The 26899-nt window shown below is 44.6% G+C and overlaps 1 protein-coding gene across 1 annotated transcript; it reads right to left on the minus strand.

Annotated features, from left to right (window-relative positions):
* Nucleotides 1-374: 374 nt before the first annotated feature.
* Nucleotides 375-26899, minus strand: LOC119918897 (serine/threonine-protein kinase Nek11-like). Its single transcript, XM_038739523.1, has 4 exons — nt 26826-26899; nt 25321-25491; nt 7952-8117; nt 375-1260 (listed from the first exon to the last, which is right to left on the minus strand). Exons 2-4 carry the CDS (start codon nt 25476-25478, stop codon nt 1093-1095), a joined length of 492 nt encoding a protein of 163 aa, XP_038595451.1. The 5' UTR covers nt 25479-25491; nt 26826-26899; the 3' UTR covers nt 375-1092.

The following is a 26899-nucleotide window of genomic DNA, read 5'->3' on the forward strand; positions in this document are numbered from 1 at the left end:
TCAGGTGTCTGCAGTAACGGCGGGACGGTGGAGCGTCTGCGGTGAGTTCAGTGTCTGCAGTAACGGCGGACGTGGAGCGTCTGCGGTGAGTTCAGGTCTGCAGTAACGGCGGGACGGTGGAGCGTCTGCGGTGAGTTCAGGCGTCTGCAGTAACGGCGGGACGGTGGAGCGTCTGCGGTGAGTTCAGGCGTCTGCAGTAACGGCGGGACGGTGGAGCGTCTGCGGTGAGTTCAGGCGTCTGCAGTAACGGCGGGACGGTGGAGCGTCTGCGGTGAGTTCAGGCGTCTGCAGTAACGGCGGGACGGTGGAGCGTCTGCGGGAGTTCAGGCGTCTGCAGTAACGGCGGGACGGTGGAGCGTCTGCGGGAGTTCAGGCGTCTGCAGTAACGGCGGGACGGTGGAGCGTCTGCGGTGAGTTCGGGCGTCTGCAGTAACGGCGGGACGGTGGAGCGTCTGCGGTGAGTTCGGGCGTCTGCAGTAACGGCGGGACGGTGGAGCGTCTGCGGTGAGTTCGGGCGTCTGCAGTAACGGCGGGACTGTGGAGCGTCTGCGGTGAGTTCGGGTGTCTGCAGTAACGGCGGGACGGTGGAGCGTCTGAGGTGAGTTCAGGTGTCTGCAGTAACGGCGGGACGGTGGAGCGTCTGAGGTGAGTTCAGGTGTAACAGACCAACATACAACATTTAAAATCTCCAACACAAATAAACAGAAGCATGCATCTTCTGTTTTACTCTTCTACTCATACTTTGTTTGTTTGTTTGTGTGGGTTTTCACTGCTGGAATATCTATTCTGCTTTTTCTTTTTTCTCTGATAGGCTGCAGTTAAACCCCCTGAGTCCTCCACAGCTCTGCAGGGGATTGTGGGTAATGATCTGACTAGAAACAATAGCTCTGAGGGTCTCTGAGTGCATGGGCTCTTTGATTGGACAGCCTCTGAATTCCACTGTGTTCATGTGTGTGAACTGTTTTTATCAGAGTCTCGGCTAAAATCAAACTGTATCGTTGGTTTTTGGTGGCGAATGAATCCTCAGACCTGCTGCAGCTTCCTGCCTGTGTTTGTGGTTCTACTGGTGTAAAATACCAGCGGAGAAATGTGTCAGTAGTTCTCTGAGAGAGAGAGGAGGAATGAAAGCTTCAGGCGATGTTGGAGCAGAGCAGATAATAACGGGGGGGTCACCGCCGAGTGACGTGTTGTAGGAGATGATGAAGGCAGCGTGAGATTCATTAGTGGAGTGGAGAGGGCTGAGTGTGGAGACAGTACCTTCTGTAATCAAGACAACAGAGATGAAAAGAGAAAGATAATGAAAAGATGGAAACAGAGAGGAAGACGGAGGGGGAGGGGAGGGAGATATTCAATTTCATATTATTGCTTCATTCTTTCAGCTCACAGACTCATAAAAGAAATGACAGATGTTTGGAGAAAAAGAAGCAGCACGGAGCAGAGAACATGTCTGTCTACAGGGTTTAGTTTCAGCTCGGAGCTTTTTAGCCTCTTTTATCTCCCAGTTTTGTTTTCGAGACTCCTGGTTTTGTTTTCGAGGCTCCCGGTTTTGGTCTCAAGACTTTAACATTGGAATTTGCAAACTATGCAGTCACCATTTGCAGTCTGCATGTAAAAAGTGCAAAGGTGGTTTCTCTGGGTTTTGCTCACCAGTGAGGGTAAAATGCAGCGTGAGATGGACGAGCGGATGGGTGCGTTCCAGCTCTCTTGTTGAAATTTCCAACCACTCAAAGCACTTTACAATAAATCACATTCACCCCATGAAGCAGATTCACATCCAGATACACTGATGAGCAGAGGCGAAGGTGCCAGCTGCTCACCAGAAACAGAAATTAACTTATTCATACATGTTTACAGCCACCAGGAGAAATTTGGGGTTCAGTGTCAGAGCCGGGGATTGAACCACTGACCTTGTGGGTTGGGGAGTAATGGATTACATGTAACGGCATTACGTAATCAGAATAAAAAAAAACAACAACCTGTATTCTGTTGCAGTACAGAAAAAAATAGACGTAATCAGATTATTCTCATAGGGATTATTTTAAGCAGAAAATTTCCATGAAACAGAAAACGCAGTGCTATTGGCCTTCTGATGTGTTTGCTACGGAAGCCCTAAGCAACCATCGATTCATATCTTTATTTTACCCCTTTTGCCTGTGATAACGGGATAATTTTTTCCCGTGATAACCAGATCATCATCTCATGATCTCGAGATAAGGGGATCATTATCTTGGTAACGGGATCATTATCTCGCGATGTCGAGATAACAACTGTTGTTTTCTCGTGGTAACGGGATCATTATCTCAGTAACGGGATCATTATCACGTGATCTCGAGATAACGACTGTTGTTTTCTCGTGGTAACGGGATCATTATCTCAGTAACGGGATCATTATCTTGTGATCTCGAGATAACGACTGTTGTTTTCTCGCGGGAACGGGATCATTTTCTCGTCATCTGGAGATAACGACTGTTGTTTTCTCGCAATAACGGGATCAGTATCTCGGTAAAGGGATAATTTTATCGTCATCCCGAGATAATGACTGTTGTTTTCTCTCAATAACGGGATCAGTATCTCGGTAACGGGATCATTATCTTGTGATCTTGAGATAACGACTGTTGTTTTTTATCTTGCGGTAACAGGATAATTTTCTCATCATCTCAAGATAATGACTTGTTTTCTCGCAATAACAGGATCATTATCGCGTGATCTCGAGATAACGACTGTTGTTTTCTCGTGGTAACGGGATCATTATCTCAGTAACGGGATCATTATCTTGTGATCTCGAGATAACGACTGTTGTTTCTCTTGCGGTAACGGAATCATTATCTCGGTAACGGGATCATTATCTCGTGATCTCGAGATAACGACTGTTGTTTTCTCGCGGCGACGGAATAATTTTCTCATCATCTTGAGATAACGACTGTTGTTTTCTCGCGGGAACGGGATCATTTTCTTGTCATCTGGAGATAACGACTGTTGTTTTCTCGCAATAACGGGATCAGTATCTCGGTAAAGGGATAATTTTATCGTCATCCCGAGATAATGACTGTTGTTTTCTCGCGGTAATGGGAACATTATCTTGGTAACGGGATCATTATCTCGTGATCTCAAGATTCAGTTTCGGTTCAGTATCTTGCCCAAGGACACTTTGACACACAATCAGGGGGAGCCAGGGATTGAACCGCCGACCTTCCGATTAACGACCAACCCGCTCTAACTCCTGAGCCACAGCCCAACATATAAATATGCAATAGATATATACAATAGAGTTGTAACGGGATCATTATCTTGGTAACAGGATCATTATCTTGTGATCTCGAGATAACGACTGTTTTCTCGCAATAACGGGATCATTATATTGTGATCTCGACTGTTGTTTTCTCGCGAAAACGGGATCATTATATTGTGATCTCGAGATAACGGTCTAATTTTTCGTCTTGTCAAGATAACGACCGTTGTTTTCTCGTTGTAACAGGATCATTATCTCATGATCTCAAGATAACGACTGTTGTTTTCTTGCAATAACGGGGTCATTATCTCATCATCTCGAGATAAAACAGTAGTTTAACACAGGGCTTGGCAAGAATTTTTCTTGATGGTAATTTCAAGGTGGTTTCAGAGTCACCGATTAGCTCAGAAATATCTATATTGTGGACTGATATACAATTATTTCAGTGCAAGTTGGTGGTAGTGCATTTATAGTATAGTGCACTTTCTTTCTTCCCATTCCATGACATGTTGTAAATAAGCATACATTTATCTCAAAAAGCTTTGACACTCTGAATAAAGTTCTGTCTTAATGAGATACTTGTGGCCTCTCCTGCTGGCGTACAATAGACTGTATGTCAATTTCAATGTTTGTGCATCCAATCTCCATGAGCTGGAACAGCGTTTCATCTGTCAGTCTGTTTCTCTCTTTTGACTTGATGTGCTTCATTGTTGAGAAGCTGCTCTCACAGATGTAAGTGCTTCCAAACATGCAGGCCATTGACAGTGCAAAATCCCTTAGGAGTGGAAAGCGGGACTCCGGTAGAAATCTCCAAAATGAAATTCCCCTCTCACTGCGCTTTGCTTCAAAGAAGGGATCTGACTGTAGTTCGCACAGTTCAAACTGCTACTCAGGGGATTGGTGGCTGACAGCAGCAGAGATGGGGTCAGTGAATAACGCAATTCGTGGCTGCATGGCGTAGAAATCTTGAAAGCGGTCCTTAAACGGCTGCTGCAGTGTTGCAATGCCGGCTCTGTACATGACTTCTTGCATTCAGGGACATCTTTTTGCATGTCTGCACAAGCGGGAAAGTGTGCCAAATTTGGATGGTCGGAAGAAAAGCTGAAATGCGTTCATGTGTGCATAGCGATCCGACACAGTTTGGCCTCTTCCCTGCAACTGCATACAAAGGCTGCCCTCCAAGAAAACTGGGATTTCAGCGCACAGCGCAAAAAACCTCTCCAAGCACTTCCAATGGCTCATCCATCTGATCTCAGTGTGCATCTGTAAATCCCTATAAGCGGCGCTCACTTCATCCAAAAATGTAACAAACTTCCGATGGTTGAGAGACCGGTTCCCGCCTCGAATGAGATTTGTAACCTTGGTAACTAAATCCATGACATGGCTGAAGTTGACTGTCTTCACACAGAGGGCTTCCTGTAAGATCAAAATGAAATGCGATTTAGCCTGTGAAAATAATTCTTACAAAGAATACTCACATTCATAAACATATAGTTAGCTAGCAATATTTTACCCACCTGATGTATGATGCAGTGCAGTATTTGGCAGTCGATGCCGCTCTGTCTGAGGAGCCCGGCAAATCCAGTGCATCTTCCTTGCACTGATGGTGCGCCATCGGTAACAACAGCAGAAAGCTTGTCAAAGCCCCCATGCTCACTTACAACACTTTCAACGGTGTTGAAAATATCTTTGCCTTTGGTAGTGTCATGCAAAGACACCAACTTCAGTAACTCCTCGTGCACTTCAAATTAATTGTCAATGGCTCTCGTGTAAATAAGGAGCTGGCTTACATCCATCACATCTGTACTTTCATCCAATGCTAAGGAAGTATTTACAGTCATGCACGACTTTTTTTTAGCTTTCCTTTGACATGATTTTGAATGTCAAAAATTCTTCATGTGACTGTGCGACGGGACAGAGAGACTGTTTCAAAGTTTTTAGCCATGTTATCATCTCCAAAAGCTTTAGCCATCTCTACTGCACATCGCTTCACTGTTTCACCGTCTGACAATGGCTTCTTTGCTTTAGCAAGCTCAACACACAGCATAAGATGCCGCAAGAGAGGACTCCTGTGAAGTCATAGCTTTGGTAAAAAGGCTCTGCTGTCGATGTATTTTTCTTTTGAGGTCAGCGACGATAGCGGCTCTGGCAGCTCCGGCGTACTTATCTATACTCATATTTGTCTTTGTGCATGGTGTTGTAGTGCCGACTCAAGTTGAAATCCTTCATGGCTGATTTTGTTTCCAGGCACACACTTTGAATCCTATAAAAAGATAATCCATCTTGCCTGGAAGACACGGTTCTCTTGGTCCCGTTTTCTTTTTTGGACGCTCATTTCTCTCTTCGTCGTGCTTCGGAAGAGGCCTGGTGACACCAAGAAGAGACCATGTGCTTGGTTAAGGGCCTCTTGCGTTACGAGGGAGCGCCCTCTGTCGTTGGAAATTATAATTACAATTGGAATCCGGTTCAAATGTGGTCAAATGGCCCTCTTGCTTCCATCGCCTGCGAAACTAAAAATGGATTAATATTTTGAAATTGATTGCGGGCCGCACTGAATGAGCACAAGGGCCGCCAGTTGCCCATCCCTGATATAAACCATCATCACTGAGTATAAATATATTTCAAACATAATAATAAAATGAATGATCTCTTTGTTTTTACTTGTTTTTGGCAGTAAAAGTTCAAAATCCCCATTGACCAAAAAGTAAACCTCCATATTGACCGAATGAAATGGTTTGATCCTGCCTCAGCGCACACATCAGTGAGATATTGAAAAGTAAAGAGAGGAAAGATAAAGGAAAGGATGTCAATCTGTAACCCAGACTGGATTGTTGTAACGCACACTGATGTTTTTACCTTGCTTTTATGATCTCACCTGTAGAACTTTGAGGTTTGTCTTAAATGTAAAGTGCATTACAAATAAAATGTATTATTATTATTACCCAGGTGTGCAGCCTTTAGTCTGTGAGTGCTTAGCAAGATATTCATATTAAATCATTGTCTCCGCCCCTTTTTGCAGACTAACAACAGATGAGTCAGCAGCAGCCCAGCCTGCCCATAACTGCAGCCTCCCTGTCCCAGTGAAGAAGGGGAGCAGCATGGTGTTAATGCCAGGGAGTCTGTGGGGATTTCTCTGGCTCTCTGGCTCTTTTTACCAGAACAAGAAAAGAAAATGAAATATTTCTTAATGACAGAAATTCAAACACAAATTATTTTCTCACGTAATGATCCTAAAATAAAAACACACCTTCCTGTCTGTCCTGGATGCTGGACAGCAGCTTACCTCAGCCTGCATGTAAGTTACAGACTATATTAAAATAATCCAGTTTGATACGTTCATTTAGACTGAATTATGGCCGTTAATGACATCTATAGCTACAGACTTTATCATTCCCATCATGAAGGGCAATTTATTTGAGAAGCAAATAGTGAACTGCATCCTGTGTGCAGACTTGCACGTACAAATCACCAGCAGTACATATTGAGCTAGTACTAGTATTGAACTACAAGAAGCCCGACACTTGCAAGCCTTTAATTAGAGTTATGCAAAGCTTTTGATGGGACAGTTAAGTCCTAGAGAAGTAATGCTGTGCAGAGGGGGTCCAATTAGATTTTTTTGTCATGGGGCCCGTTGTCTGTAGAGAATGTGGTTACGCCCCCACCTCGTCATGCAGACTCTGTGCGGATTGGTTCCAGCTCTCAGTGAGTGAACACGGCAGCTGGACCAGGACCGAACACAGCCTCCGAGACCGACAGAGGCCAGTTTGACCACTGGGGATACACTAACTTTACCGAGGTGGTTTTCTTGCCGGGTGCGGTTGGCTCTTGACACCCTGGGGCTGGTTCCCAATCGGGCGCTGCACCACGCCATCCTTCCCTGCAGTGTTTGAGTAAAGGTGTAAACACCTTCATACAGTCTATGGTAAACAAAAACACTCCCCCGATGCTCCGAGCTCCCAGTACGGACAGACTGAGCTAATTTGTAGTGTTTTAGTACTCGAGACTGGTCTTGGTCTCGTCTCGGACTCGACCGCATATGTACTCGATCTTGTCTCGGTCTCGGTCTCGGACATTGAGGACTCAGGATTTTATTCCATAAGTCCATAACTGTGGGAATATCAATAAACTGCTTTTGCATTGTCTGATTTATTAGTTAACATCCTAACTTTGATTGGATCTAAGACTTTTTGTTTCAGATGAATCCATCCATCCATCGTCCACCGCTTATCCTGCGTACCGTAACGACTGCCCCCCCTCCCCGCGATGGTAAACATGGAAAAGGAGTGTTGAATAAAGATGTTTACGTTGATTTCAGCTCTTAGTGTTTGTATGTGGGTGTTTTTATGGGAATGTGGATCTTTCAGATCAGTTTGAGAAGCACCTGTGATCTCGTTCCACATTTTATTGTGTGTGACCTAATGTGGGGAACTGGTCTTGGTCTTGACTCGGTCTCGCCCTACCTCGGTCTTGGTCTCGACTTGGTCTCAGCCCCTAAAAGTCTTAGTCTTGACCTGGTCTCAGTTTGGGCGGTCTTGACTACAACACTACTAATCTGACCAGTGGTTGCACAGCTAGCTGAGCTACTAGCAGCAGCTAGTTAGCTGATAACTAACTTCAGCAAAAAGTAAAGCTGTCTGTCCATCAGGCAGAGCAGCCGGGGACATCAGAGAGAAAACCTGAAGTCCTTCTCAGACCAGGGGATCCTCAGGTCCTCGGCGTTACCTGGCAGAACTCTGTGACGATGCAGAAGGCGTCTCTCTCCAGGAAGCTGTGGTAGAAGGTGAGGATGGCCGGGTGGTGCAGCTGAGACAGCAGATGGGCTTCCTGCGTGGCTCGGACCGTCTCGTCAGGTCGGAGGTCGCCGAGAGGAATCTGCTTCAACACCTTCCTGGAGGAGTCAACAGAGGTCAGAGGTCAAATAGGTGGCGGTGTGTTTTTTTCCATATTTCCACATTTATTTATTGTTTTATTCATTGATTCTTTCTTACATATATTTACACATTTATTTATTGTTTTATTCATTGATTCTTTCTTACATATATTTCCACATTTATTTATTTTATTCATTGATTCATTGATTCTATCTTACAAATATTTACACATTTATTTATTGTTTTATTAATTCTTTCTTACATATATTTCCACATTTATTTATTATTTAATTCTTTTATTCATTGATTCTATCTTACATATATTTCCACATTTATTTATTGTTTTATTCATTTATTCTTTCTTACATATATTTCCACATTTATTTATTTATTATTTTATTCATTGATTCTATCTTACAAATATTTCCACATTTATTTATTTAGTCATTTATTGATTCTTTCTTACATATATTTCCACATTTATTTATTGTTTTATTCATTGATTCTTTCTTACATATACTTCCACATTTATTTATTGTTTTAATCATTGATTCTTTCTTACATATACTTCCACATTTATTTATTGTTTTAATCATTGATTCTTTCTTACATATATTTCCACATTTATCTATTTTATTAATTGATTCTTTTACATATATTTCCACATTTATTTATTGTTTTATTCATTGATTCTTTCTTACATATACTTCCACATTTATTTATTGTTTTAATCATTGATTCTTTCTTACATATATTTCCACATTTATCTATTTTATTAATTGATTCTTTTACATATATTTCCACATTTATTTATTGTTTTAATCATTGATTCTTTCTTACATATATTTCCACATTTATTTATTGTTTTATTCATTGATTCTTTCTTACATATACTTCCACATTTATTTATTGTTTTAATCATTGATTCTTTCTTACATATATTTCCACATTTATCTATTTTATTAATTGATTCTTTTACATATATTTCCACATTTATTTATTATTTTATTCATTGTTTCTTACATATATTTCCACATTTATTTTTTTATTCTTTTATTCATTGATTCTATCTTACAAATATTTACACATTTATTGTTTTATTCATTGATTCTTTCTTACATATATTTTACACATTTATTTATTTAGTCATTCATTGATTCTTTCTTACATATATTTCCACATTTATTTATTTATTATTTTATTCATTGATTCTATCTTACATATATTTTACACATTTATTTATTTAGTCATTCATTGATTCTTTCTTACATATATTTACACATTTATTTATTTAGTCATTTATTGATTCTTCTGGAACTTTGGGAGTGAACAGGTGAAACACATCAGGGTAATAAGGGAGACAAAGACAGGAAATAAAGCTCAATGAAGAACACAGAGAAAGATATCAACGTAAAACAGGAAGTAAAGCGTGCAGCAACATGAGGATGGATTTAACAAGGTAAAACTGAGAACACAACCATTACTTTACAGAACCGAGGCAAGATCACAAACACAGAATGAAAACGCAGATTCGGAAAAAGAAAAAACCCTTTAAAAATAAAAATAAAACTGAAAACCACAAACATGACAAACATTTATTCAGCTTTTTCCTTTATTGTGTCACCTGTCTGCACACACGTGATGTTTTAAAGATCATTTAAGTCAAGAGAGTTTGGCAGTTTGGTGTAAAACATTAAAGTAGTTTTGTGTGAAACTGCTCAATGAACTACATAAACACAAAGTACAGCTGACGGGGGCGCTGCAGGAAAAGCCAATTAATCAATTTCAGGACAATCCATCCATCAAAGGGGTGAACGACCAGCCGTCACTGCCATCACTCCATCAGTGTGTTACGGCCCGACCCGGATATTTGGGAGGTGTTTGTTTCAGCACAGAACGTGATGTAAACCTGATCTGTGGGCGCTACACATGTCTGCAGGACTACATTTCACACATCGGATGTGAGGAACATGTTTAAGTTTCCACGTGCAAACCTGCTGACACAGAGTCCTCACAGACTGGACCCCCCGCCGCCACAACCTGCTCCTGAGGGAGTTAATCAGCTGCTCCTCGCCGAGCGGCCCGTCTCTTCTGCTCTTGTTAAATTGGTGAGCAGGTCAGCAGGTGAAATGGAGGCTCTGGTTTATTAGCACAGAACTCCTTTCCCCTTCACTTTCTGCTCTGAAGGCAAACTGAGGACCAGAGTCCTGCTGAAATATAACCTGTTCACTGCGTTTAATGAATCAAATCTTCCTTTCTGTCTCAAGCACATCCACTGCTCACTTTGTGCTTCCACCTATAGTCTCCTGAATTTACAGAAAGGACGATACGGTTTAGAGAGCATTGAGGACTGTACAAGAAAATTATATTTTAAAGCTATTGGCAAACCTGGTTCAGTTTAGCAGCTAAACAATTCATTAACATTAGCAGCAAACGTTGTAAGCTCTGCTTTGTTGTTTGTATAATCTCCTGTGTGAAAGTCCTGAGTTTGGTTGTTTCTATCCACCTGAACCACCTCGCTCACTTTGTCGCTCTTAATACCACATCTGTCAGGATCGTCAGAGTGACGGCAAAACACCAAAGACCAGGATGCAATATTTACTGGACTCACGGTAACTCAGGTGCAGATAAAATACAAAACAAGGCTGAGTCCAAAAAGCACAAATCCACAACTGGCAGGTTATTCCAAAAATCCCAGAGTAACACTCAGAGGGGTTCAGGACACTCGACAAATGATGACGGCCGGACAGAGAGCGTGCACACATCAGGTAATCAACAGGGCAACACACACGAGCAGGCAAAGCAACTTACAATTACTATACATGTCAGAGGTCGCACGCCTCTGGAGCAACATTAAGGGTCCTGCTCAGGGACACATGGTGGATGGGGAATTGACCATCACCACCCGATGCTGAGACATGGATTAAACTGACCAGTGTTCAGAGAAACGTGTTAAATGTTTAAAAAAAGTCACACAGTTACAGTAATGGATTGCTTTATGTTGTAACGCAGTTAATTTAACGCATTGCTAACAAAAGTTTTGTAGTATTCTACCAGTTATAAACTCATTTTAATTCGCCAACACCACGAAACAACCTGAAAAAAACTGTGACTAAAAGAGAAGTTATTTCCTGTTGCTGGAAATCGATGGTTGAGACTGATAGACGGGAGCTCGCCTGAAAACATCATTTGTGAAATTCTGGAGGGTCTTTAAAATATTGATAAAATGGATCATAGATCCTGCGCACATGTGATTTCTTTTCCTTATCAAAGAGGCTGCTGTCAGTGCATCCTGTCGGAGAGTTAAATAATCAATGAAGTTATGCTGCTGCACCTTGTGCATAAATGCACACGTCTTTCTTAATGGGAGACGATTCATCTTATTTCACCCACATTTTAATAACAAAGACCCACCCGATCTGCAGATATAACTGATCTGCACATCACTAGAACCCACCAATGCAGGACCAGCTTACTATCTGAATAATGATTAAAAAGCAGTGAGAGTAACTCAAAAGTAGTGTAAAGCATTACAATTCAGAGAATCTCTGGTGAGGACGAGCTGCTTATTTCAGGTGAACATTCAGTCGCTGCATTAATAAATCCTCTCTGTCACAGCTGCAGGTCTGTTTGTGGCGTTTCTCTTGTGTTCAGTGATGCTGACAGTAAGTTCTGTGAGCAGATTGTCAGTCACCGAGCAGCCGCGAGGCCTCGGCGACCTCGTTAACTCCACCTGACGCAGGTACGACTGAAGCACAGGCTGCGATCAAGAACAGCAGGGCCCCGGGGCCTGACGCACAAAACTCTGTGTTCATACGCAAAGACAAACATTCAGACGTGTTCTTTCCATCAGAGTCATAAAGCTGTGAGTTTGTCTGCTTCTGTTTTACAGACGTCAGTCAGCGTGGAACCTCCAGCTTCGTTTCAGCTCCACACTGAGACCAACGTGGACGTAGAAATGTAGAGGAGCAGAACTGGAAATAGCTTTTTTTCAGGCTTCTGATTGGTCAACATGGGGTTAGGGTTGGTTTGGCACGCTCTTTACTAGGGCTGAAAAGATTTAGAGAGAAAATCAAATAATCCCATTATTGAAAAGCATCGATGCTTCGTTCTTTTTAAGTAAAAAAAAGATGTGTATATACCTATATTTAGCAACTGCCCCCCCCCCCCCCACTATCCTCAACCACAAGATGAAACTTTGCGCATTAACCACTTAATTTCTTACATTCTGGACAAATTTTCTGCACCAATTTATGGAGGAAATGTCTTTATTTATATGAAGGGAAACTAAAGGTACACAATGGAATATAATTCAGTAATCAGCTGTTGGACATTTGTTTCTTCTATATTTCAGTTGCATCGCATGTTTTCTTTTGGTGCATTCTTTCATTTGTTATTCAACATTTCTTGTTGCTGTTTTTCAGAACATTTTTAACAAAAGCTTTCAAAAGCGTTGATGGAAACATTCTGATTCTGACCTGTCCCCAGCGTCCCCAGCGTAAATGACACCCCCATCTGTCAACACTTTTAAATGTCCCGCCCCATCCAGGCTGTGATTGGTCGGTTCACCACAAGTTCACACACGGCTGCTTGAAAAGGCCCCGAGCTTCTCTTCTCCCTCGTCTCTCTCCGCCGACAGAGTTTAGCAGGCAGGCGAGAACCTGGAACAGGTGAGCGTCACGTAGCGCCCAGAGAGGGCAGAGGAGAGGACCGGCGGCTTGGGAGAAGTCCCGGTCGAGGTTCCGGCCCACCTCGCTGGAATCGATGAAATAATCTGTAGAATACTCCATTCCAAAAGTCAGCTGCAGCCCTGCTCTTTACAGCGCTTCACTTGTGTTTCTGCGTTTTCATGTGGATTTTTTAAAAACTCACTTTATAAAAGCTGCGTTCGTGTGGACTAGGCCTGAACAATGTTTGTCTGTCAGCCTCTGAAAGGAGCTCCTCCTCCTCCTCCTCCTCCTCTCTCAGGGGTCAGTGTTGTTGAGGGTCAGAGGTCGGTCCAGCTGCAGCCTCCAGCAGCTGCTTCTGAAACCTGTAAATCAGGTTGAAATCCTTCAGACTGTCGACACGATGCCTGCCGTCTCCCGGAGCTGTCGACTGCTTCTGTTTTTTCTTCTTCTCGCTTGGCTTTAATCAGAGTCACACTTCAAACGGGCTCTCACTTCAGTTGCATAGCAACAGAGAGTCGGCGCTCGCGGCTCCGTTAAGAGGTTCACACCAAAAAGAAAAAAGAAAAACAACCTCTCAGCTCATAGTGAAGTTTGATTTCCCAGCAGCCTCTTGGCTTCAACAAAGAGTCCGAGCTGCTGACGGAGATCTGCGACCTTCTGGCCCCTCAAAGTGTGAAAACAAAAAGTTCACGGGGTGATGGCGAAAAGAAGAATGAACACATTCAGGTACTTTATGCTACTCTCATCTCAGAGGTAATACTGTACTCTTTACTGCACATCAGCTTTAGTTACTTTACAGTTCACAATTGTTCATCCCCTCTCCTGCCCAGCGAAAACCCCGGATCTCCAGAGGTCAGTGATAAAGGAGCTCTTCATCCTGCAGGTTATGTTCTGAGAAAATCCCCCTCCTCCTTCAGCTGAATCAACTCCTTAAACTCCTCATGGATCAGCTGGAAAAGCATCACAAAGCTGGAAACAGGCTGTTTTCCTGACTGTTCAGCGATACGAGCTTCTCACAGGACACACGGTGATCTTATAGACCATGATGCATTGCCGCACATTAAACTACCCGACAGGATTTAAAAGGAGTTAAAACGCAACATCCACATTAATGCAGCAGGAATATTAATAGAGGACATTTTACTGCAACATGAGTACTTTTACTTTAATTCTGTAACACATCTGGAGATCTGATCTGAGACTAGTTCAGACTGCTGATTGGTCAGAGAGAATATTCACTATTCACTGCATCATCATTGCTGCACCAGACAGAGGCAACAGGAAGTTTTATATTTTACAGTTTTCATCACTAAATCACTTCTGAGAAGTTCTGAGGTGAAATCAGCTGTGCAGATTTTATATATTGACAGTTTTAGGAGAAGTGATGGCGGCCGTTGTGTGCGGCGTCGCTATGACGACCAGCTACGTATCTCTGGGTACTGTCTGCAGTGGAAAACGGAGCAGAGCCGAGTAGAGTCAGTCTATCGATTTGCACTGTGTTAGCATTTTTCGGCAAGGCAGCACAGATCGTCAGAACACCGGCAACAGTTCAACGTTTAGTCCTGATGGTCAGATGTGGAACAATGATGTTGTGGACGTCAGAGTAACTTATACCATCTGCTATGTGCGACTCTGTAGCTCAAGAGCGGAGCGTACAGCACACAGGGTGAAAAGAGGAGCTGCAGCAATGTGCTGTATGAGGAAAATATTAAACCACGTAAACCTGTTCTGGTACAACCTCTAATTGAGATTTTGAACCTGAAAATGAGCAGAACACCACCTCTTTAACAAATTATGCTTTAAAAAAGTGTCATGGACATGTCCCCTGCGTCCCCCATTTAAATGACACCTATGGTTTAGGTGTTAACATTTAAGACAAGATGACTTTCAGAAATTCTTTACTGTAACCAGCTACCTAATGACAAAAAAACATTTCTACATCAATTTACACGCAGAACAGGTTTTAACTATATGATAGCATGAATTATTTTGACTTAAATGCATGTAAAATGTACTTTATGTTGCCTTTCAGTTCATGTTATATGTGTGCTTCCATGGGAGCTGCTGTTGTTGTGTGACTTCATTCAGCTGCTACTCGTAAAGTCGGGGGAAAACATAATTTTTCTCTGACTTCACAAAAGGTAGATAGATTTATTGTTGACAATGTGTTTTGTAACTACCTTCTGCTACACAGCAGACAATGCACATTAATACAGAATAAAAAAGGTAAAACAGAAATAAACTACACAAGTAGGAAATCTGACCTCATGTGACTTCCTTGTTCTTTTTCTAGTTGGAGGTTGGAAAAAGTCCTGAGCTCTGAAGTCGTTCTTCAGACTTCAGTGTGTGTTCATGCGCTCCAAAGCCAACATGTGGAAACAACATGGACGCTACAACAAAGATGTGTTGGATTATCATTACCCTTTCTGTTACAAGTGGTTTTTGTCCCTGAGCCGTTACTGCACCAGTATATTAACCTGAAACCACTAAAATATTGCTTGTACTGCAAATACTGCTAATAAATAACTTTCCTAATTAACCTAGGTCGCTCTGAATGGACAGCAAACTAACACTTATAACCTAATACGTGTTTCTACATGTATGACGTCAACAACTCGTGCACCAACATTTTCTCAGTCTTCCCGAGTTTTTGTTCCGACTTAAAGTGAATGTTCCCAGTCGGGAAGTAATTTTCCCGATTCTTCTGACACCATGAATACACAGTCAGGCACTGCCAAGATGGCGACAGCCAGAACTTTTCTTTCAGAAACCTGCTGTGACGTCACGGAGAATACGCCTGTGGTCAGAGAAACTGACATTTACACGGGGGACGCTGGGCTTGTGTCCCCACCACAGTTTGAAAGCATTTGTTAAAAATTTTCAAAAAAAATAGCAATGAGAAATGTTAAGGTTTATTTGCACGATAAGACGACACGCAATGCAATTTAAATATAATGAAAACAAATGTGCACTGTCCATAAAAAGTAACAAGCAGCCGATTACTGCGTTACATCCTGTTATATCTTTATATTTTAAATTGTAACCTGCCAGCTGAATTTGGTTTCCCATCATAAAAATAAAGACATTTCCACCATACATTGGAGCAGAAATGTCTCCAGACTACAGGAAATTAAGTCTTTATTGTCCCGCTCATATATTTGCTATATCTTCAAATAGTGTTGAAAATCTTCTCGTGATAAATCAGAGAAATGCAGGAGAAGAAAACAATCTGCACCTCCGTCACAGCAGCAGCGGGAGGCGTCAGCGTTTTAATATCACAATTAGCCCATAGCGGGCGAGGCGGGTGATGATGGGGGGTAGATGAAGACGTTTGTCTCCGTGCGTCCTCTAGGCTCTGCTTTCTCTGCTAGCAGGAGTTCCACACTCGCTGAGACGGACGTCTGCTGGCGGCTCTAAACACTAAACTTTATTGTTTTTGTTTTTTTCCTGGGGAGTAAATCTGCCTCGAAGCTCCGCCCGCACGCTGAGGAGAAGATGCCAAACAGGAAGTGAATAAATCAGCCCACCACCACCACGCTCACTTTTGACGGTGTCAGCGGGGGGCAGGTGGACGAGGAAACCGTTTCAGAGCTTTGAGTGCTGCGATCAATCACTCGACGGCAGCTCACCGACAGGCTGGTTATGATGAGGAGATCAGAGCTGCTGGGAAAATCCATCTCTTGAGTTTGTTTTCTAAATAATGCAGCTCCAAGCCCATTAAATCTTTAAAAACACCTCCTAAACATATAGTTTCATGTTTAGAAAGGCTCAGTAATTTCCTCTAACAGCTGCTCGCTGGAGCTCTAATCAAACAATTGTCGGGGACTATTTTCAGTGGCGGATGAATCCACACGTGGTGCAGTAGTGAGGCAGCAGGACGGTGTCTGTGGGACTCGAAGAAGAAATGTGTGTTGATATTTAAAGTCCAAATGCAGCAAAGCGCAGCAGGTGGAGAAACGTGTTCAGGGTTTTCTTTATTTGACAGGTCGATTTCAGTTCGTCCACTTTGGTCCAGAGATGTCTGGATGTCTCGACAACTACTGGCCAGAAAACACTGTTATTGACCGTTGGCTGAACTTCCATCTCGCACCTACGAGCCCTGAAGTGTTGAGCTTTATGTTATCAGATGTCTCCAGAGAGATTGTGGTTTAAAAAATAAATAATAAAAATTATGGTCAGAACAAACACTTGATGCCAAACAGTGGATCACTCCACAAATCTGAGGCAGAACATTCAAAACTATTGTGATAAAATGTTTTTTCAACAGATACGCATAAATAAAATTAAGTAAAATCTTAAAAGTAAAATTTCAGTCCCTTTTTCCTCATCAAAATAATTTGTTCATGATTTTAATTATTTATATCAAACATTTGTTGAATATTTGTAATATTGTTGTTGAGGAAAATTATTTCATAATAATTATCATTATTGCATTATTGCCCAGCCCTGTATATTCACAGTATACACACATATATGTATATTTATTAATAGCCTGTATTAAACTACAGTACTGTATGTATTTTGTCCTGTACAATTTTACTTATTTCTACAACATGCAAATACTTCCTGCAGTACCCTGTGCAATATTCAACATCAGTCACATCTGTGTATAAAGGCTGCATATTGTGTACATTTTTATTTCATGTGTGCTTTCTTATCTGTTGAACTTGGGATCAATAAAGTCCATCTTATCTTACAGTGCCAGAACACAGCCGGGTGAGCCGACGATCAGCCTCAATCAGCCCGGAAACGCCCGACTGAAAACAGACAACCTTAAAGAAAGTTTTCCAGCAGAGTCAGAAACTCCTCTGTGTTCAGACACAACTGTGTTCCCAGAAGGCTTTGCAGCGGGCCTTAGTCGCCTCCTCGGTTCACTCAGCTGCTAAAAACAGAAAGTCCAGGTGCAAACAGGCCGACGGGGACGACATTCATCAGCTGGGTCGCACAGCTGCTGCCACAAATCTCTGAGGATCCGGGTTCATTCAGGACCTTTAGAACATCTGTAGTAATCACACGTCTGTGCGCTTCTCTTCAGGTCGAGTGTTTCATACAGCTTAACTCCTCTTCCCCCGCCCAGACAATAAAACAACTGCTTCACACTGCGTCCACAGTCAGGTCTGTATCCAGCCCTGATGGCGGTCTATATCAAGCGGTCTGTATCAAGCGGTCTGTATCCAGCCCTGATGGCGGTCTATATCCAGCGGTCTGTATCCAGCCCTGATGGCGGTCTATATCCAGCGGTCTATATCCAGCGGTCTGTATCCAGCCCTGATGGCGGTCTATATCCAGCGGTCTATATCCAGCGGTCTGTATCCAGCGGTCTGTATCCAGCCCTGATGGCGGTCTGTATCCGGCGGTCTATATCCAGCGGTCTATATCCAGCGGTCTGTATCCAGCCGTCTATATCCAGCGGTCTATATCCAGCGGTCTGTATCCAGCCCTGATGGCGGTCTGTATCCGGCGGTCTATATCCAGCGGTCTGTATCCAGCGGTCTGTATCCGCCCTGATGGCGGTCTGTATCCAGCGGTCTGTATCCGGCGGTCTGTATCCAGCGGTCTGTATCCAGCGGTCTGTATCCGGCCCTGATGGCGGTCTGTATCCAGCGGTCTGTATCCGGCGGTCTGTATCCAGCCCTGATGGCGGTCTGTATCCAGCAGTCTGTATCCAGCGGTCTATATCCAGCGGTCTGTATCCAGCCCCGATGGCGGTCTATATCCAGCGGTCTGTATCCAGCGGTCTGTATCCAGCGGTCTATATCCAGCGGTCTGTATCCAGCGGTCTGTATCCAGCCGTCTATATCCAGCCGTCTATATCCAGCGGTCTGTATCCAGCGGTCTGTATCCAGCCCTGATGGTGGTCTGTATCCGGCGGTCTATATCCAGCCGTCTGTATCCAGCCGTCTATATCCAGCGGTCTGTATCCAGCGGTCTGTATCCAGCCCTGATGGCGGTCTGTATCCGGCGGTCTATATCCAGCGGTCTGTATCCAGCGGTCTGTATCCGGCCCTGATGGCGGTCTATATCCAGTGGTCTATATCCAGCGGTCTGTATCCGGCGGTCTGTATCCGGCGGTCTGTATCCGGCGGTCTGTATCCAGCCCTGATGGCGGTCTGTATCCAGCCCTGATGGCGGTCTGTATCCAGCGGTCTGTATCTGGCGGTCTGTATCCAGCCCTGATGGCGGTCTGTATCCGCGGTCTGTATCCAGCGGTCTGTATCCAGCGGTCTGTATCCGGCCCTGATGGCGGTCTGTATCCAGCGGTCTGTATCCGGCCCTGATGGCGGTCTGTATCCAGCGGTCTGTATCCAGCGGTCTGTATCCGGCCCTGATGGCGGTCTGTATCCGGCGGTCTGTATCCGGCGGTCTGTATCCAGCGGTCTGTATCCAGCGGTCTGTATCCAGCGGTCTGTATCCGGCTGTGATTGTGGATGATGGTTTTGATGGAGATATTGCAGTTAAAATATAGATTTTATACCAGGCGAGGATGAAAATCTCATTTTCCTTTATTGCATCTCCATTTAATCTTTAATAGCAAACTAAATAGGTTCATTTACAGATGATTCATATTCTTTAGTTTCTGACCTGTCAAAGGAGACCAGCAACGGTTGACGAGTTATTACTGATTTATTTTGGGTACGTCATAGAAGTTTTTCCTGGAAATAGGTGTTAGGGTTTTTTTGGGTGGAGGGGTTGATGGGGCAGCGGATAAGACACATGTGTGAGCGATCTGGGTTAGATTCCCTCTGTGACACATCGCTCAGGGACACAGTGGGGGATTGAACCCGGGTCCACTGTAATGTGGTTTTAATTTAACAACTAATCGATTATTCCATTAATTGTTGCAGCTGTAGTTATTATCAGGACGTCTCGTAGTGTTTGGTTTCTGGTTTCATCGGTCACATCCCGACTCTCAGCCTCCTAAACACAGACCCGGCGCCCTCGTTTTCTTTCTGCTCTTTCCGTCCTCCTCTTTGTTGTTTTGATCATGACGAGCTTCAGGTGACAGACGAAGACCTTTTCTTCACATCTGAGGTGAAGTTTTTTTTTTTTAAATACCCAAGACAGACAAGACTGGAAAAGTTGTCTCTGACGCAGATTTATGAGCCAACGCTGACACATTGATTGGGGCGCTGTGTTTAAATCCGGCAGCGACGGGGGAGGAAGGGCGAGGAGGAGGGGTGAGACCTGTCAGATGGTGAAAGGGCAGAGATGACGACTCCCAACGCCGACTCACCATCTGTCTCCTGACAACACAAAGACTCCTTCTGGTTCTTTCTGCCCTTGAGCAACAGGCTGCAGGTCTACCTGCTCAGGTAAACCCTGTCCCTTCAGCCTGATCACATGACCCCAATCAGAGGAAAGGGCAACATGAACACCCGGTCTAGCAGGATCTTTCCCTACCAGTGCTGGAACGTAAACTGTAAAGTATATTTACTAAAATACTGTACTTTAGTACTATTTTAAGGTACTAGTACTTTACTTGAGTATATAGATTGTATACAACTTTATACTTTTACTCCACCACATCTCTCTTTACGTTTGTTAGATTATTAATACTAACATTTAACTAATAAATTATAATGATTATTATTATGGATCAAGCTACCAGCACTATGTACAGTAATTATAAATTATATTATTCTGAAATGGGCTTTTGGTACTTTAAATATATTTTTAGTGACTATTAGTTTAGTTACATTTTGAATGCTTGTACTTGTAACAGTATTTCTATACTGTGGTATTACATTATTAAAGATACTTCTTCCACCACTGACTTCACCAACACAAATGCATGTAGGGCAGAATTAGTGCGGTTTCCACTGATAAACAGATCCCCAAAACGGAGCACTAAACTTTCAGATGCACCTCAGATCAAGTCCTGAAGACTCCCTCCGATTTAAGGCTTTCAAACCCCAGAGCTGAACCCTGAAAAGAGTCCCTCATGCCAGCTAGTCCTGAGACTAACAAATCCTGCAACATGTCACACACACTGTCTGAGGCCAACTTTACAAACACCAGAAAACCAACATTATCTGGATCATTGGGAGGAAAAAAAACAACAGAAACTAGATTGTTTTCTGGTCCTAAGCAGAGATTCTGAAATGTCTGAATGTCTCTGCTGTCAGAGGCAGCTTCTTACCGAGTACAGACTCAGTGACCTGCAGCTGAAACAGGGGAGATAAAAAGTCGGTGAGCTCTGTAGGACAGGTGAAATGTGACAAATATACAAACATAAGAGAGCAATATTTTCAGAAATTCCATCTATTAAAACCAGATTTCAAAGAAGATGACAATAAATGAAATCCCTGTGTCCCAACCTGAGGGACAGCTGCAGCACTGAGTGTTTCGCTGCACGGCAGATTACATCTGTTTGTAACACAACTGCTAAACGGAAGCTGATTGTGTTAATTCTTGTTCTACTCCAAATGTAAACCTTGAGACTTTGCTGCAAACTGCTTTGGCGACGTGGTTTAACCTCAACATTCATGCAGCACACTGAACTGAAAACTAGAGAGGAAGCAGCCTGCTGTCTCTCTAAATGAAGCCTCAGCGTTCAGTAAATCCTGTCGACTCCCATCCAGAGTCAGACAGCTGAAACACACCGAGTCTGTCTGTGTGTCACGGATAGTGAGGAAGCGACAGAGCATAGCAGAGAGACACTGACAGGAAGGAGACAGTAGTTTACAACTGCCGCCGCGCCCCTCTGCTGCCGCGCCTCTCTACCGCCCCTCTGCTGCCGCGCCTCTCTACCGCCCCTCTGCTGCCGCGCCCCTCTACCGCCCCTCTGCTGCCGCGCCCCTCTACCGCCCCTCTGCTGCCGCGCCCCTCTCTACCGCCCCTCTGCTGCCGCGCCCCTCTCTACCGCCCCTCTGCTGCTGCCGCGCCCCTCTCTACCGCCCCTCTGCTGCCGCGCCCCTCTCTACCGCCCCTCTGCTGCTGCCGCGCCCCTCTCTACCGCCCCTCTGCCGCCGCGCCCCTCTACCGCCGCGCCCCTCTACCGCCGCGCCCCTCTACCGCCGCGCCCCTCTACCGCCCCTCTGCTGCTGCCGCGCCTCTCTACCGCCCCTCTGCTACCGCGCCCCTCTACCGCCCCTCTGCTACCGCGCCCCTCTACCGCCCCTCTGCTGCTGCCGCGCCTCTCTACCGCCCCTCTGCTGCTGCCGCGCCCTCTACCGCCCCTCTGCTGCTGCCGCGCCCCTCTACCGCCCCTCTGCTGCTGCCGCGCCCCTCTACCGCCCCTCTGCTGCTGCCGCGCCCCTCTACCGCCCCTCTGCTGCTGCCGCGCCCCTCTACCGCCCCTCTGCTGCTGCCGCGCCCCTCTACCGCCCCTCTGCTGCCGCGCCCCTCTACCGCCCCTCTGCTGCTGCCGCGCCTCTCTACCGCCCCTCTGCTGCCGCGCCTCTCTACCGCCCCTCTGCTGCCGCGCCCCTCTACCGCCCCTCTGCTGCCGCGCCCCTCTACCGCCCCTCTGCTGCCGCGCCCTCTCTACCGCCCTCTGCTGCCGCGCCCCTCTCTACCGCCCCTCTGCTGCTGCCGCGCCCCTCTCTACCGCCCCTCTGCTGCCGCGCCCCTCTCTACCGCCCCTCTGCTGCTGCCGCGCCCCTCTCTACCGCCCCTCTGCCGCCGCGCCCCTCTACCGCCGCGCCCCTCTACCGCCGCGCCCCTCTACCGCCGCGCCCCTCTACCGCCCCTCTGCTGCTGCCGCGCCTCTCTACCGCCCCTCTGCTACCGCGCCCCTCTACCGCCCCTCTGCTACCGCGCCCCTCTACCGCCCCTCTGCTGCTGCCGCGCCTCTCTACCGCCCCTCTGCTGCTGCCGCGCCTCTCTACCGCCCCTCTGCTGCTGCCGCGCCCCTCTACCGCCCCTCTGCTGCTGCCGCGCCCCTCTACCGCCCCTCTGCTGCTGCCGCGCCCCTCTACCGCCCCTCTGCTGCTGCCGCGCCCCTCTACCGCCCCTCTGCTGCTGCCGCGCCCCTCTACCGCCCCTCTGCTGCCGCGCCCCTCTACCGCCCCTCTGCTGCTGCCGCGCCCCTCTACCGCCCCTCTGCTGCTGCCTCTTTTCGAGATGAGTGGCAGGCGACTGCAGGGTCGGGGTTTAAAATCAGCGCTGTTAAGTCGGAGACATTCTACCTGTGGTCCCCGGACTCAGCGCCTGCAGCTGGTTTAATGTCATGTCGGACATTTTCTAACCAGCATGCCTTTTGTTAAGTACAGCATGCATCACGTCAAGTGGGAGAGCTTCGTCCCTTTTTCTGTCTTTGTGTTAGTTCAGTGAGAAACTTGGTGACAGAAACCAACAACAGACAAGTTAACTTTTGTTCTGAGTCTGAACTTCACCAAAAATCCTCTATGAGGGAAGAAGCTTCACTCCACAAACAAACTAATTTTTCCAGAGTTCAACAACTCCAACAGAGCGAGACATCCTCTCTAAATAATCTGGTATGTCATGTTTAGTATCTACAGCTGTTATTTCAGTGTGTCAGACATTTATTCAATGTTTGGGTAAATATAGTTATCAGATCGGACTCAGTATCAGCAGATAATCAACATTACAGGACTCTGATCGGGACATCAGCAGCCATGTCCACCATAACCAGGTTCTGAATGGGTGAGCGCCAGTTTCAGCCAGGAGTCCGTAGAGTCAAAGCCACAAAATGACTTATTCATGAATAAATACATAAATAAGCAGCTACATAAACACATTGATTTTATTTATTTAAGTAGGAGAGTTTTTTTTAACTCATGAAGGAACAATTCATGCTGCAGTTTATCACAAACACACTCAAAATCTGGAGATACATGGTTTTAACTGGAAGAGAGAGAGAGAGAGAGAGAGAGAGAGAGAGAGAGAGAGAGAGAGAGAGAGAGAGAGAGAGAGAGAGAGAGAGAGAGAGAGAGAGAGAGAGAGAGAGTGTGTGTGTGTGTGTGTGTGTGTGTGTGTGTGTGTGTGTGTGTGTGTGTGTGTGTGTGTTTTACAGGTCGATGCTGCCACCTGGTGACGCTCTGCAGACGGTTCCCCCCCGATGGCCTGACAGGCTCATTTATGGACGTTTGTTTAGAGATAAAGCAGCTTATTGGAAGTAAAATCACTCTTCAGACATAAATGTGTGTGTTCCAAAACACACAGTGAGACACAGCTGTAGCAGTAAGAAATAACAGAACTGAAACAATTCATTGATTAGTTGTCAACTATTAAATTACTCACCAAATATTTTGATAATCCATTAGTCATTTTTCAAGAATATAAAAATAACAATTCTCTGATTCTTAAATGTGAATTTTTCCTGGTTTCTTTCCTCCTCTGAGACAGAAACCTGAATATATACCTGAATATTTTTGGTTGTGGACTAAACGCGACATGCGAGGACGTCATGTTGAGCTTCAGGAAGCACTGATCGACAATTTATAGATGCATAACAATAATCAACAATGAAAATAGTAGTTTGTTGCGAGCAGAGAGCCATAAAACCTGCATGTAGAGAATGAGCAGGTGAATCTGACACAGTTTGATGACTTTCCCCCATCATAAAGGTTTAAAAAGTGTTTTTTATACTTATATATTTTATTATACCACACATGCACAAGCTTTCACCACAGCGCCTTCATTTACGGCTCCATGCAGAGCGCCGGGGACGGGACGCCATGAGCTCATCAGAACAAATGCTAAGCTAACTGAGGTTATGGCATCGTATACGTTTATAGAAGGAGCCCATGTGTTTCATAAGTACTGCAAATCAAATCTGGAGCCTTGTCACGCAGGATTTTGGCGGTCATGTAGCGCATCTGATCAGGTCACATGCCTGCTCCTCGCCGCCACAACATCATCTTAAGCCAGTGGAGCCACACGATTGGCTGATTATGCTTCCTGGCTCAGCTGTTAAACGCAGACTTTTGGGATTCCTGCTGGAGGGGGCGGGACATGTGCATACAGCCGCCATCTTGGGCGTCACAGGATTCTCTTCAGGATTCTTTAAGTGACGCGTCTCCTGTTAAAACGTCTGACAGGATCCTCTCAGTTTGTCTCTTACACTGTAAATTCACTCGTTCACTGTGTTTGTTTGTAACTAGAAGAGCTCACTGACCCTAAATTGTCCATCATTTTCACTAAAACTGCCAATATTCGACATCTACACAGTTGATTTCTCTCCAAGTTCACACAAGTTACCAGCCGATGCATCCTGGATAAATGGGCGTGTCAAGAACACTTCTGGGAATTTTAACCTTTCTTGCCAAAATGCAGACTTGTGTACTGGGACAGAACTTTGGCCACAAAAGAGACGTTTCACAAGAACACAAGTACAGACGGGAACACGGGTTGAGAAAGGCCCCGAGTTTCGATCTTTTGCACTTTCTGGTGAGAAAGAACTGAGTTGGAGGTTTTTTCTTGGGATTATGAACGATGCTGGAGCCGTGAGGATCAAGTGGGAAAAGATTTTGACGTGTTTGGACTCGGTTGTTCTTTCACATAGAGACAAAGCAACCAGCAGCACCGGGACCAGATCGGCTCGGCCGGAGGAAAGGCCTGTCAAATAAAAAGTGAATGTACTCACAGCTCTTCTCCGTCTGCAGCTCTGGAGTCCTGAACCAGGTAGACCGAGCCGAAGCTCCCCCGGCCCAGACTCTGCAGGATGCTGTACCGCTTAGCAACCAGGCCGCAGCTGCCAGGGGGCGGAGCCTGGCCTGACTCCACCTCCTTGAACCTCAGCATCCTGTCAGCTCACCTGTGGAACAGAGGACAGGTTCACCAGGAGCCCAGACTGAACAACAAGTACTGTTAGTAGTAATAACAACAAATACTATTATTATTATTATTATTATTATTATTTTACAGCACAAAGAATGATTGTTTCAGCATGCTAGTATTTAATTTATGTATTTATACTCTGTATGTGCTTTCTATGTCTTCAGTTTGCACCTGAACGCAGCACAGTGTCATCTTAGCTGCTTCTCTTCCCTCACCTCAGTGATTTGCACGTCCTGTATTAGGAGTTTTAAATATTGCCTGACAGTGAAATATAAACACGTCGTCCTGGATGATGTTTTTTGTATGTGCACTGTGGAGGAACCAATATGCAAATCAGTAAAAGGCAAAAAGGCTTAATAATAATCTGTTGTATTTAATAAGATCAGATTTTTTTTAATGTAACATCTTAATCTGCAAAGCCAAAAAGCTGTCAAATATATGTAGAGCAGTAAAAAGTACAATATTTGCCTTTGACATCTGGTGGGGTTGAAGCATAACGTGGCATAATACTCCAAATTAAATTGAAATGCAGTAAAAATACTGTAGTTAGTTACTTTCCAACAGTTAACAGTTTGTTAGAGTCTAATTTTAACAAATTATTTCGTAAAGATTTCTCACTTTGCATATCAAGATATTAAGAAATAGATAACAAAAATATGACAAAATATCCAAATCTTAAAATCTAAAAGCAGTGTAGTACAGTATTTTACAGTCTGAACAGAAATGTAATGAAGTATTTGTAAATTAGATTAGTAATACTGAGTGCAGGTAGAGCCGACATGGCACTGATGCAAATCTAAAATATTAATGTAGATATAAGGAGATATATCAGTCCGTGCTTATATTCAAATTATATTATAAATTATAAAACAACATGTAATTATATTATAACAGTAGATATTAAAGGTTTTGCCACCGCTTCACTCTCCACTCTTTATTTTGAAAAATGTTCATGTGGAGAAAGAATTTTATTTTGTTAAGTTGTAACCGGATCCTGAAAGTTAACTTGTGTCAACTTAATGCGAGGATGTCCGATAATAGAAACACGGTATTTTAGATGACTTTTAATGAGTCCAGTCGCGCATTAAACAGGAAAATCACATTAAATAACCCGCTAACCGGTTTATCTACCGGCTGTTTAACCGTTAATCAGCTGATCGAGTGACAGAAACTGACGGAAAATAACGAGACTAAAAATGTCTGCGTCCGATAAAAGACGAAGACGAAGCGTCGTCCCACAAAAGATGATTTAAATGAACTGGTTTCGGTGAAATAAACAGGTGAGTTCAGAGGTTTGTTTGTTTTGTTTACCTGCAGCAGACTTCCGTGTTTGATCCCGTTCCCATGGAGACCAGAGAGGACCCACCCCTCTGACTCTGCGCGCG

This window comes from Micropterus salmoides, unplaced genomic scaffold (genome assembly GCF_014851395.1).
Source record: "Micropterus salmoides isolate LMB-PRFRI ecotype aquatic unplaced genomic scaffold, ASM1485139v1 Ms_hic_scaffold_2471, whole genome shotgun sequence".
NCBI lineage: Eukaryota > Metazoa > Chordata > Actinopteri > Centrarchiformes > Centrarchidae > Micropterus > Micropterus salmoides.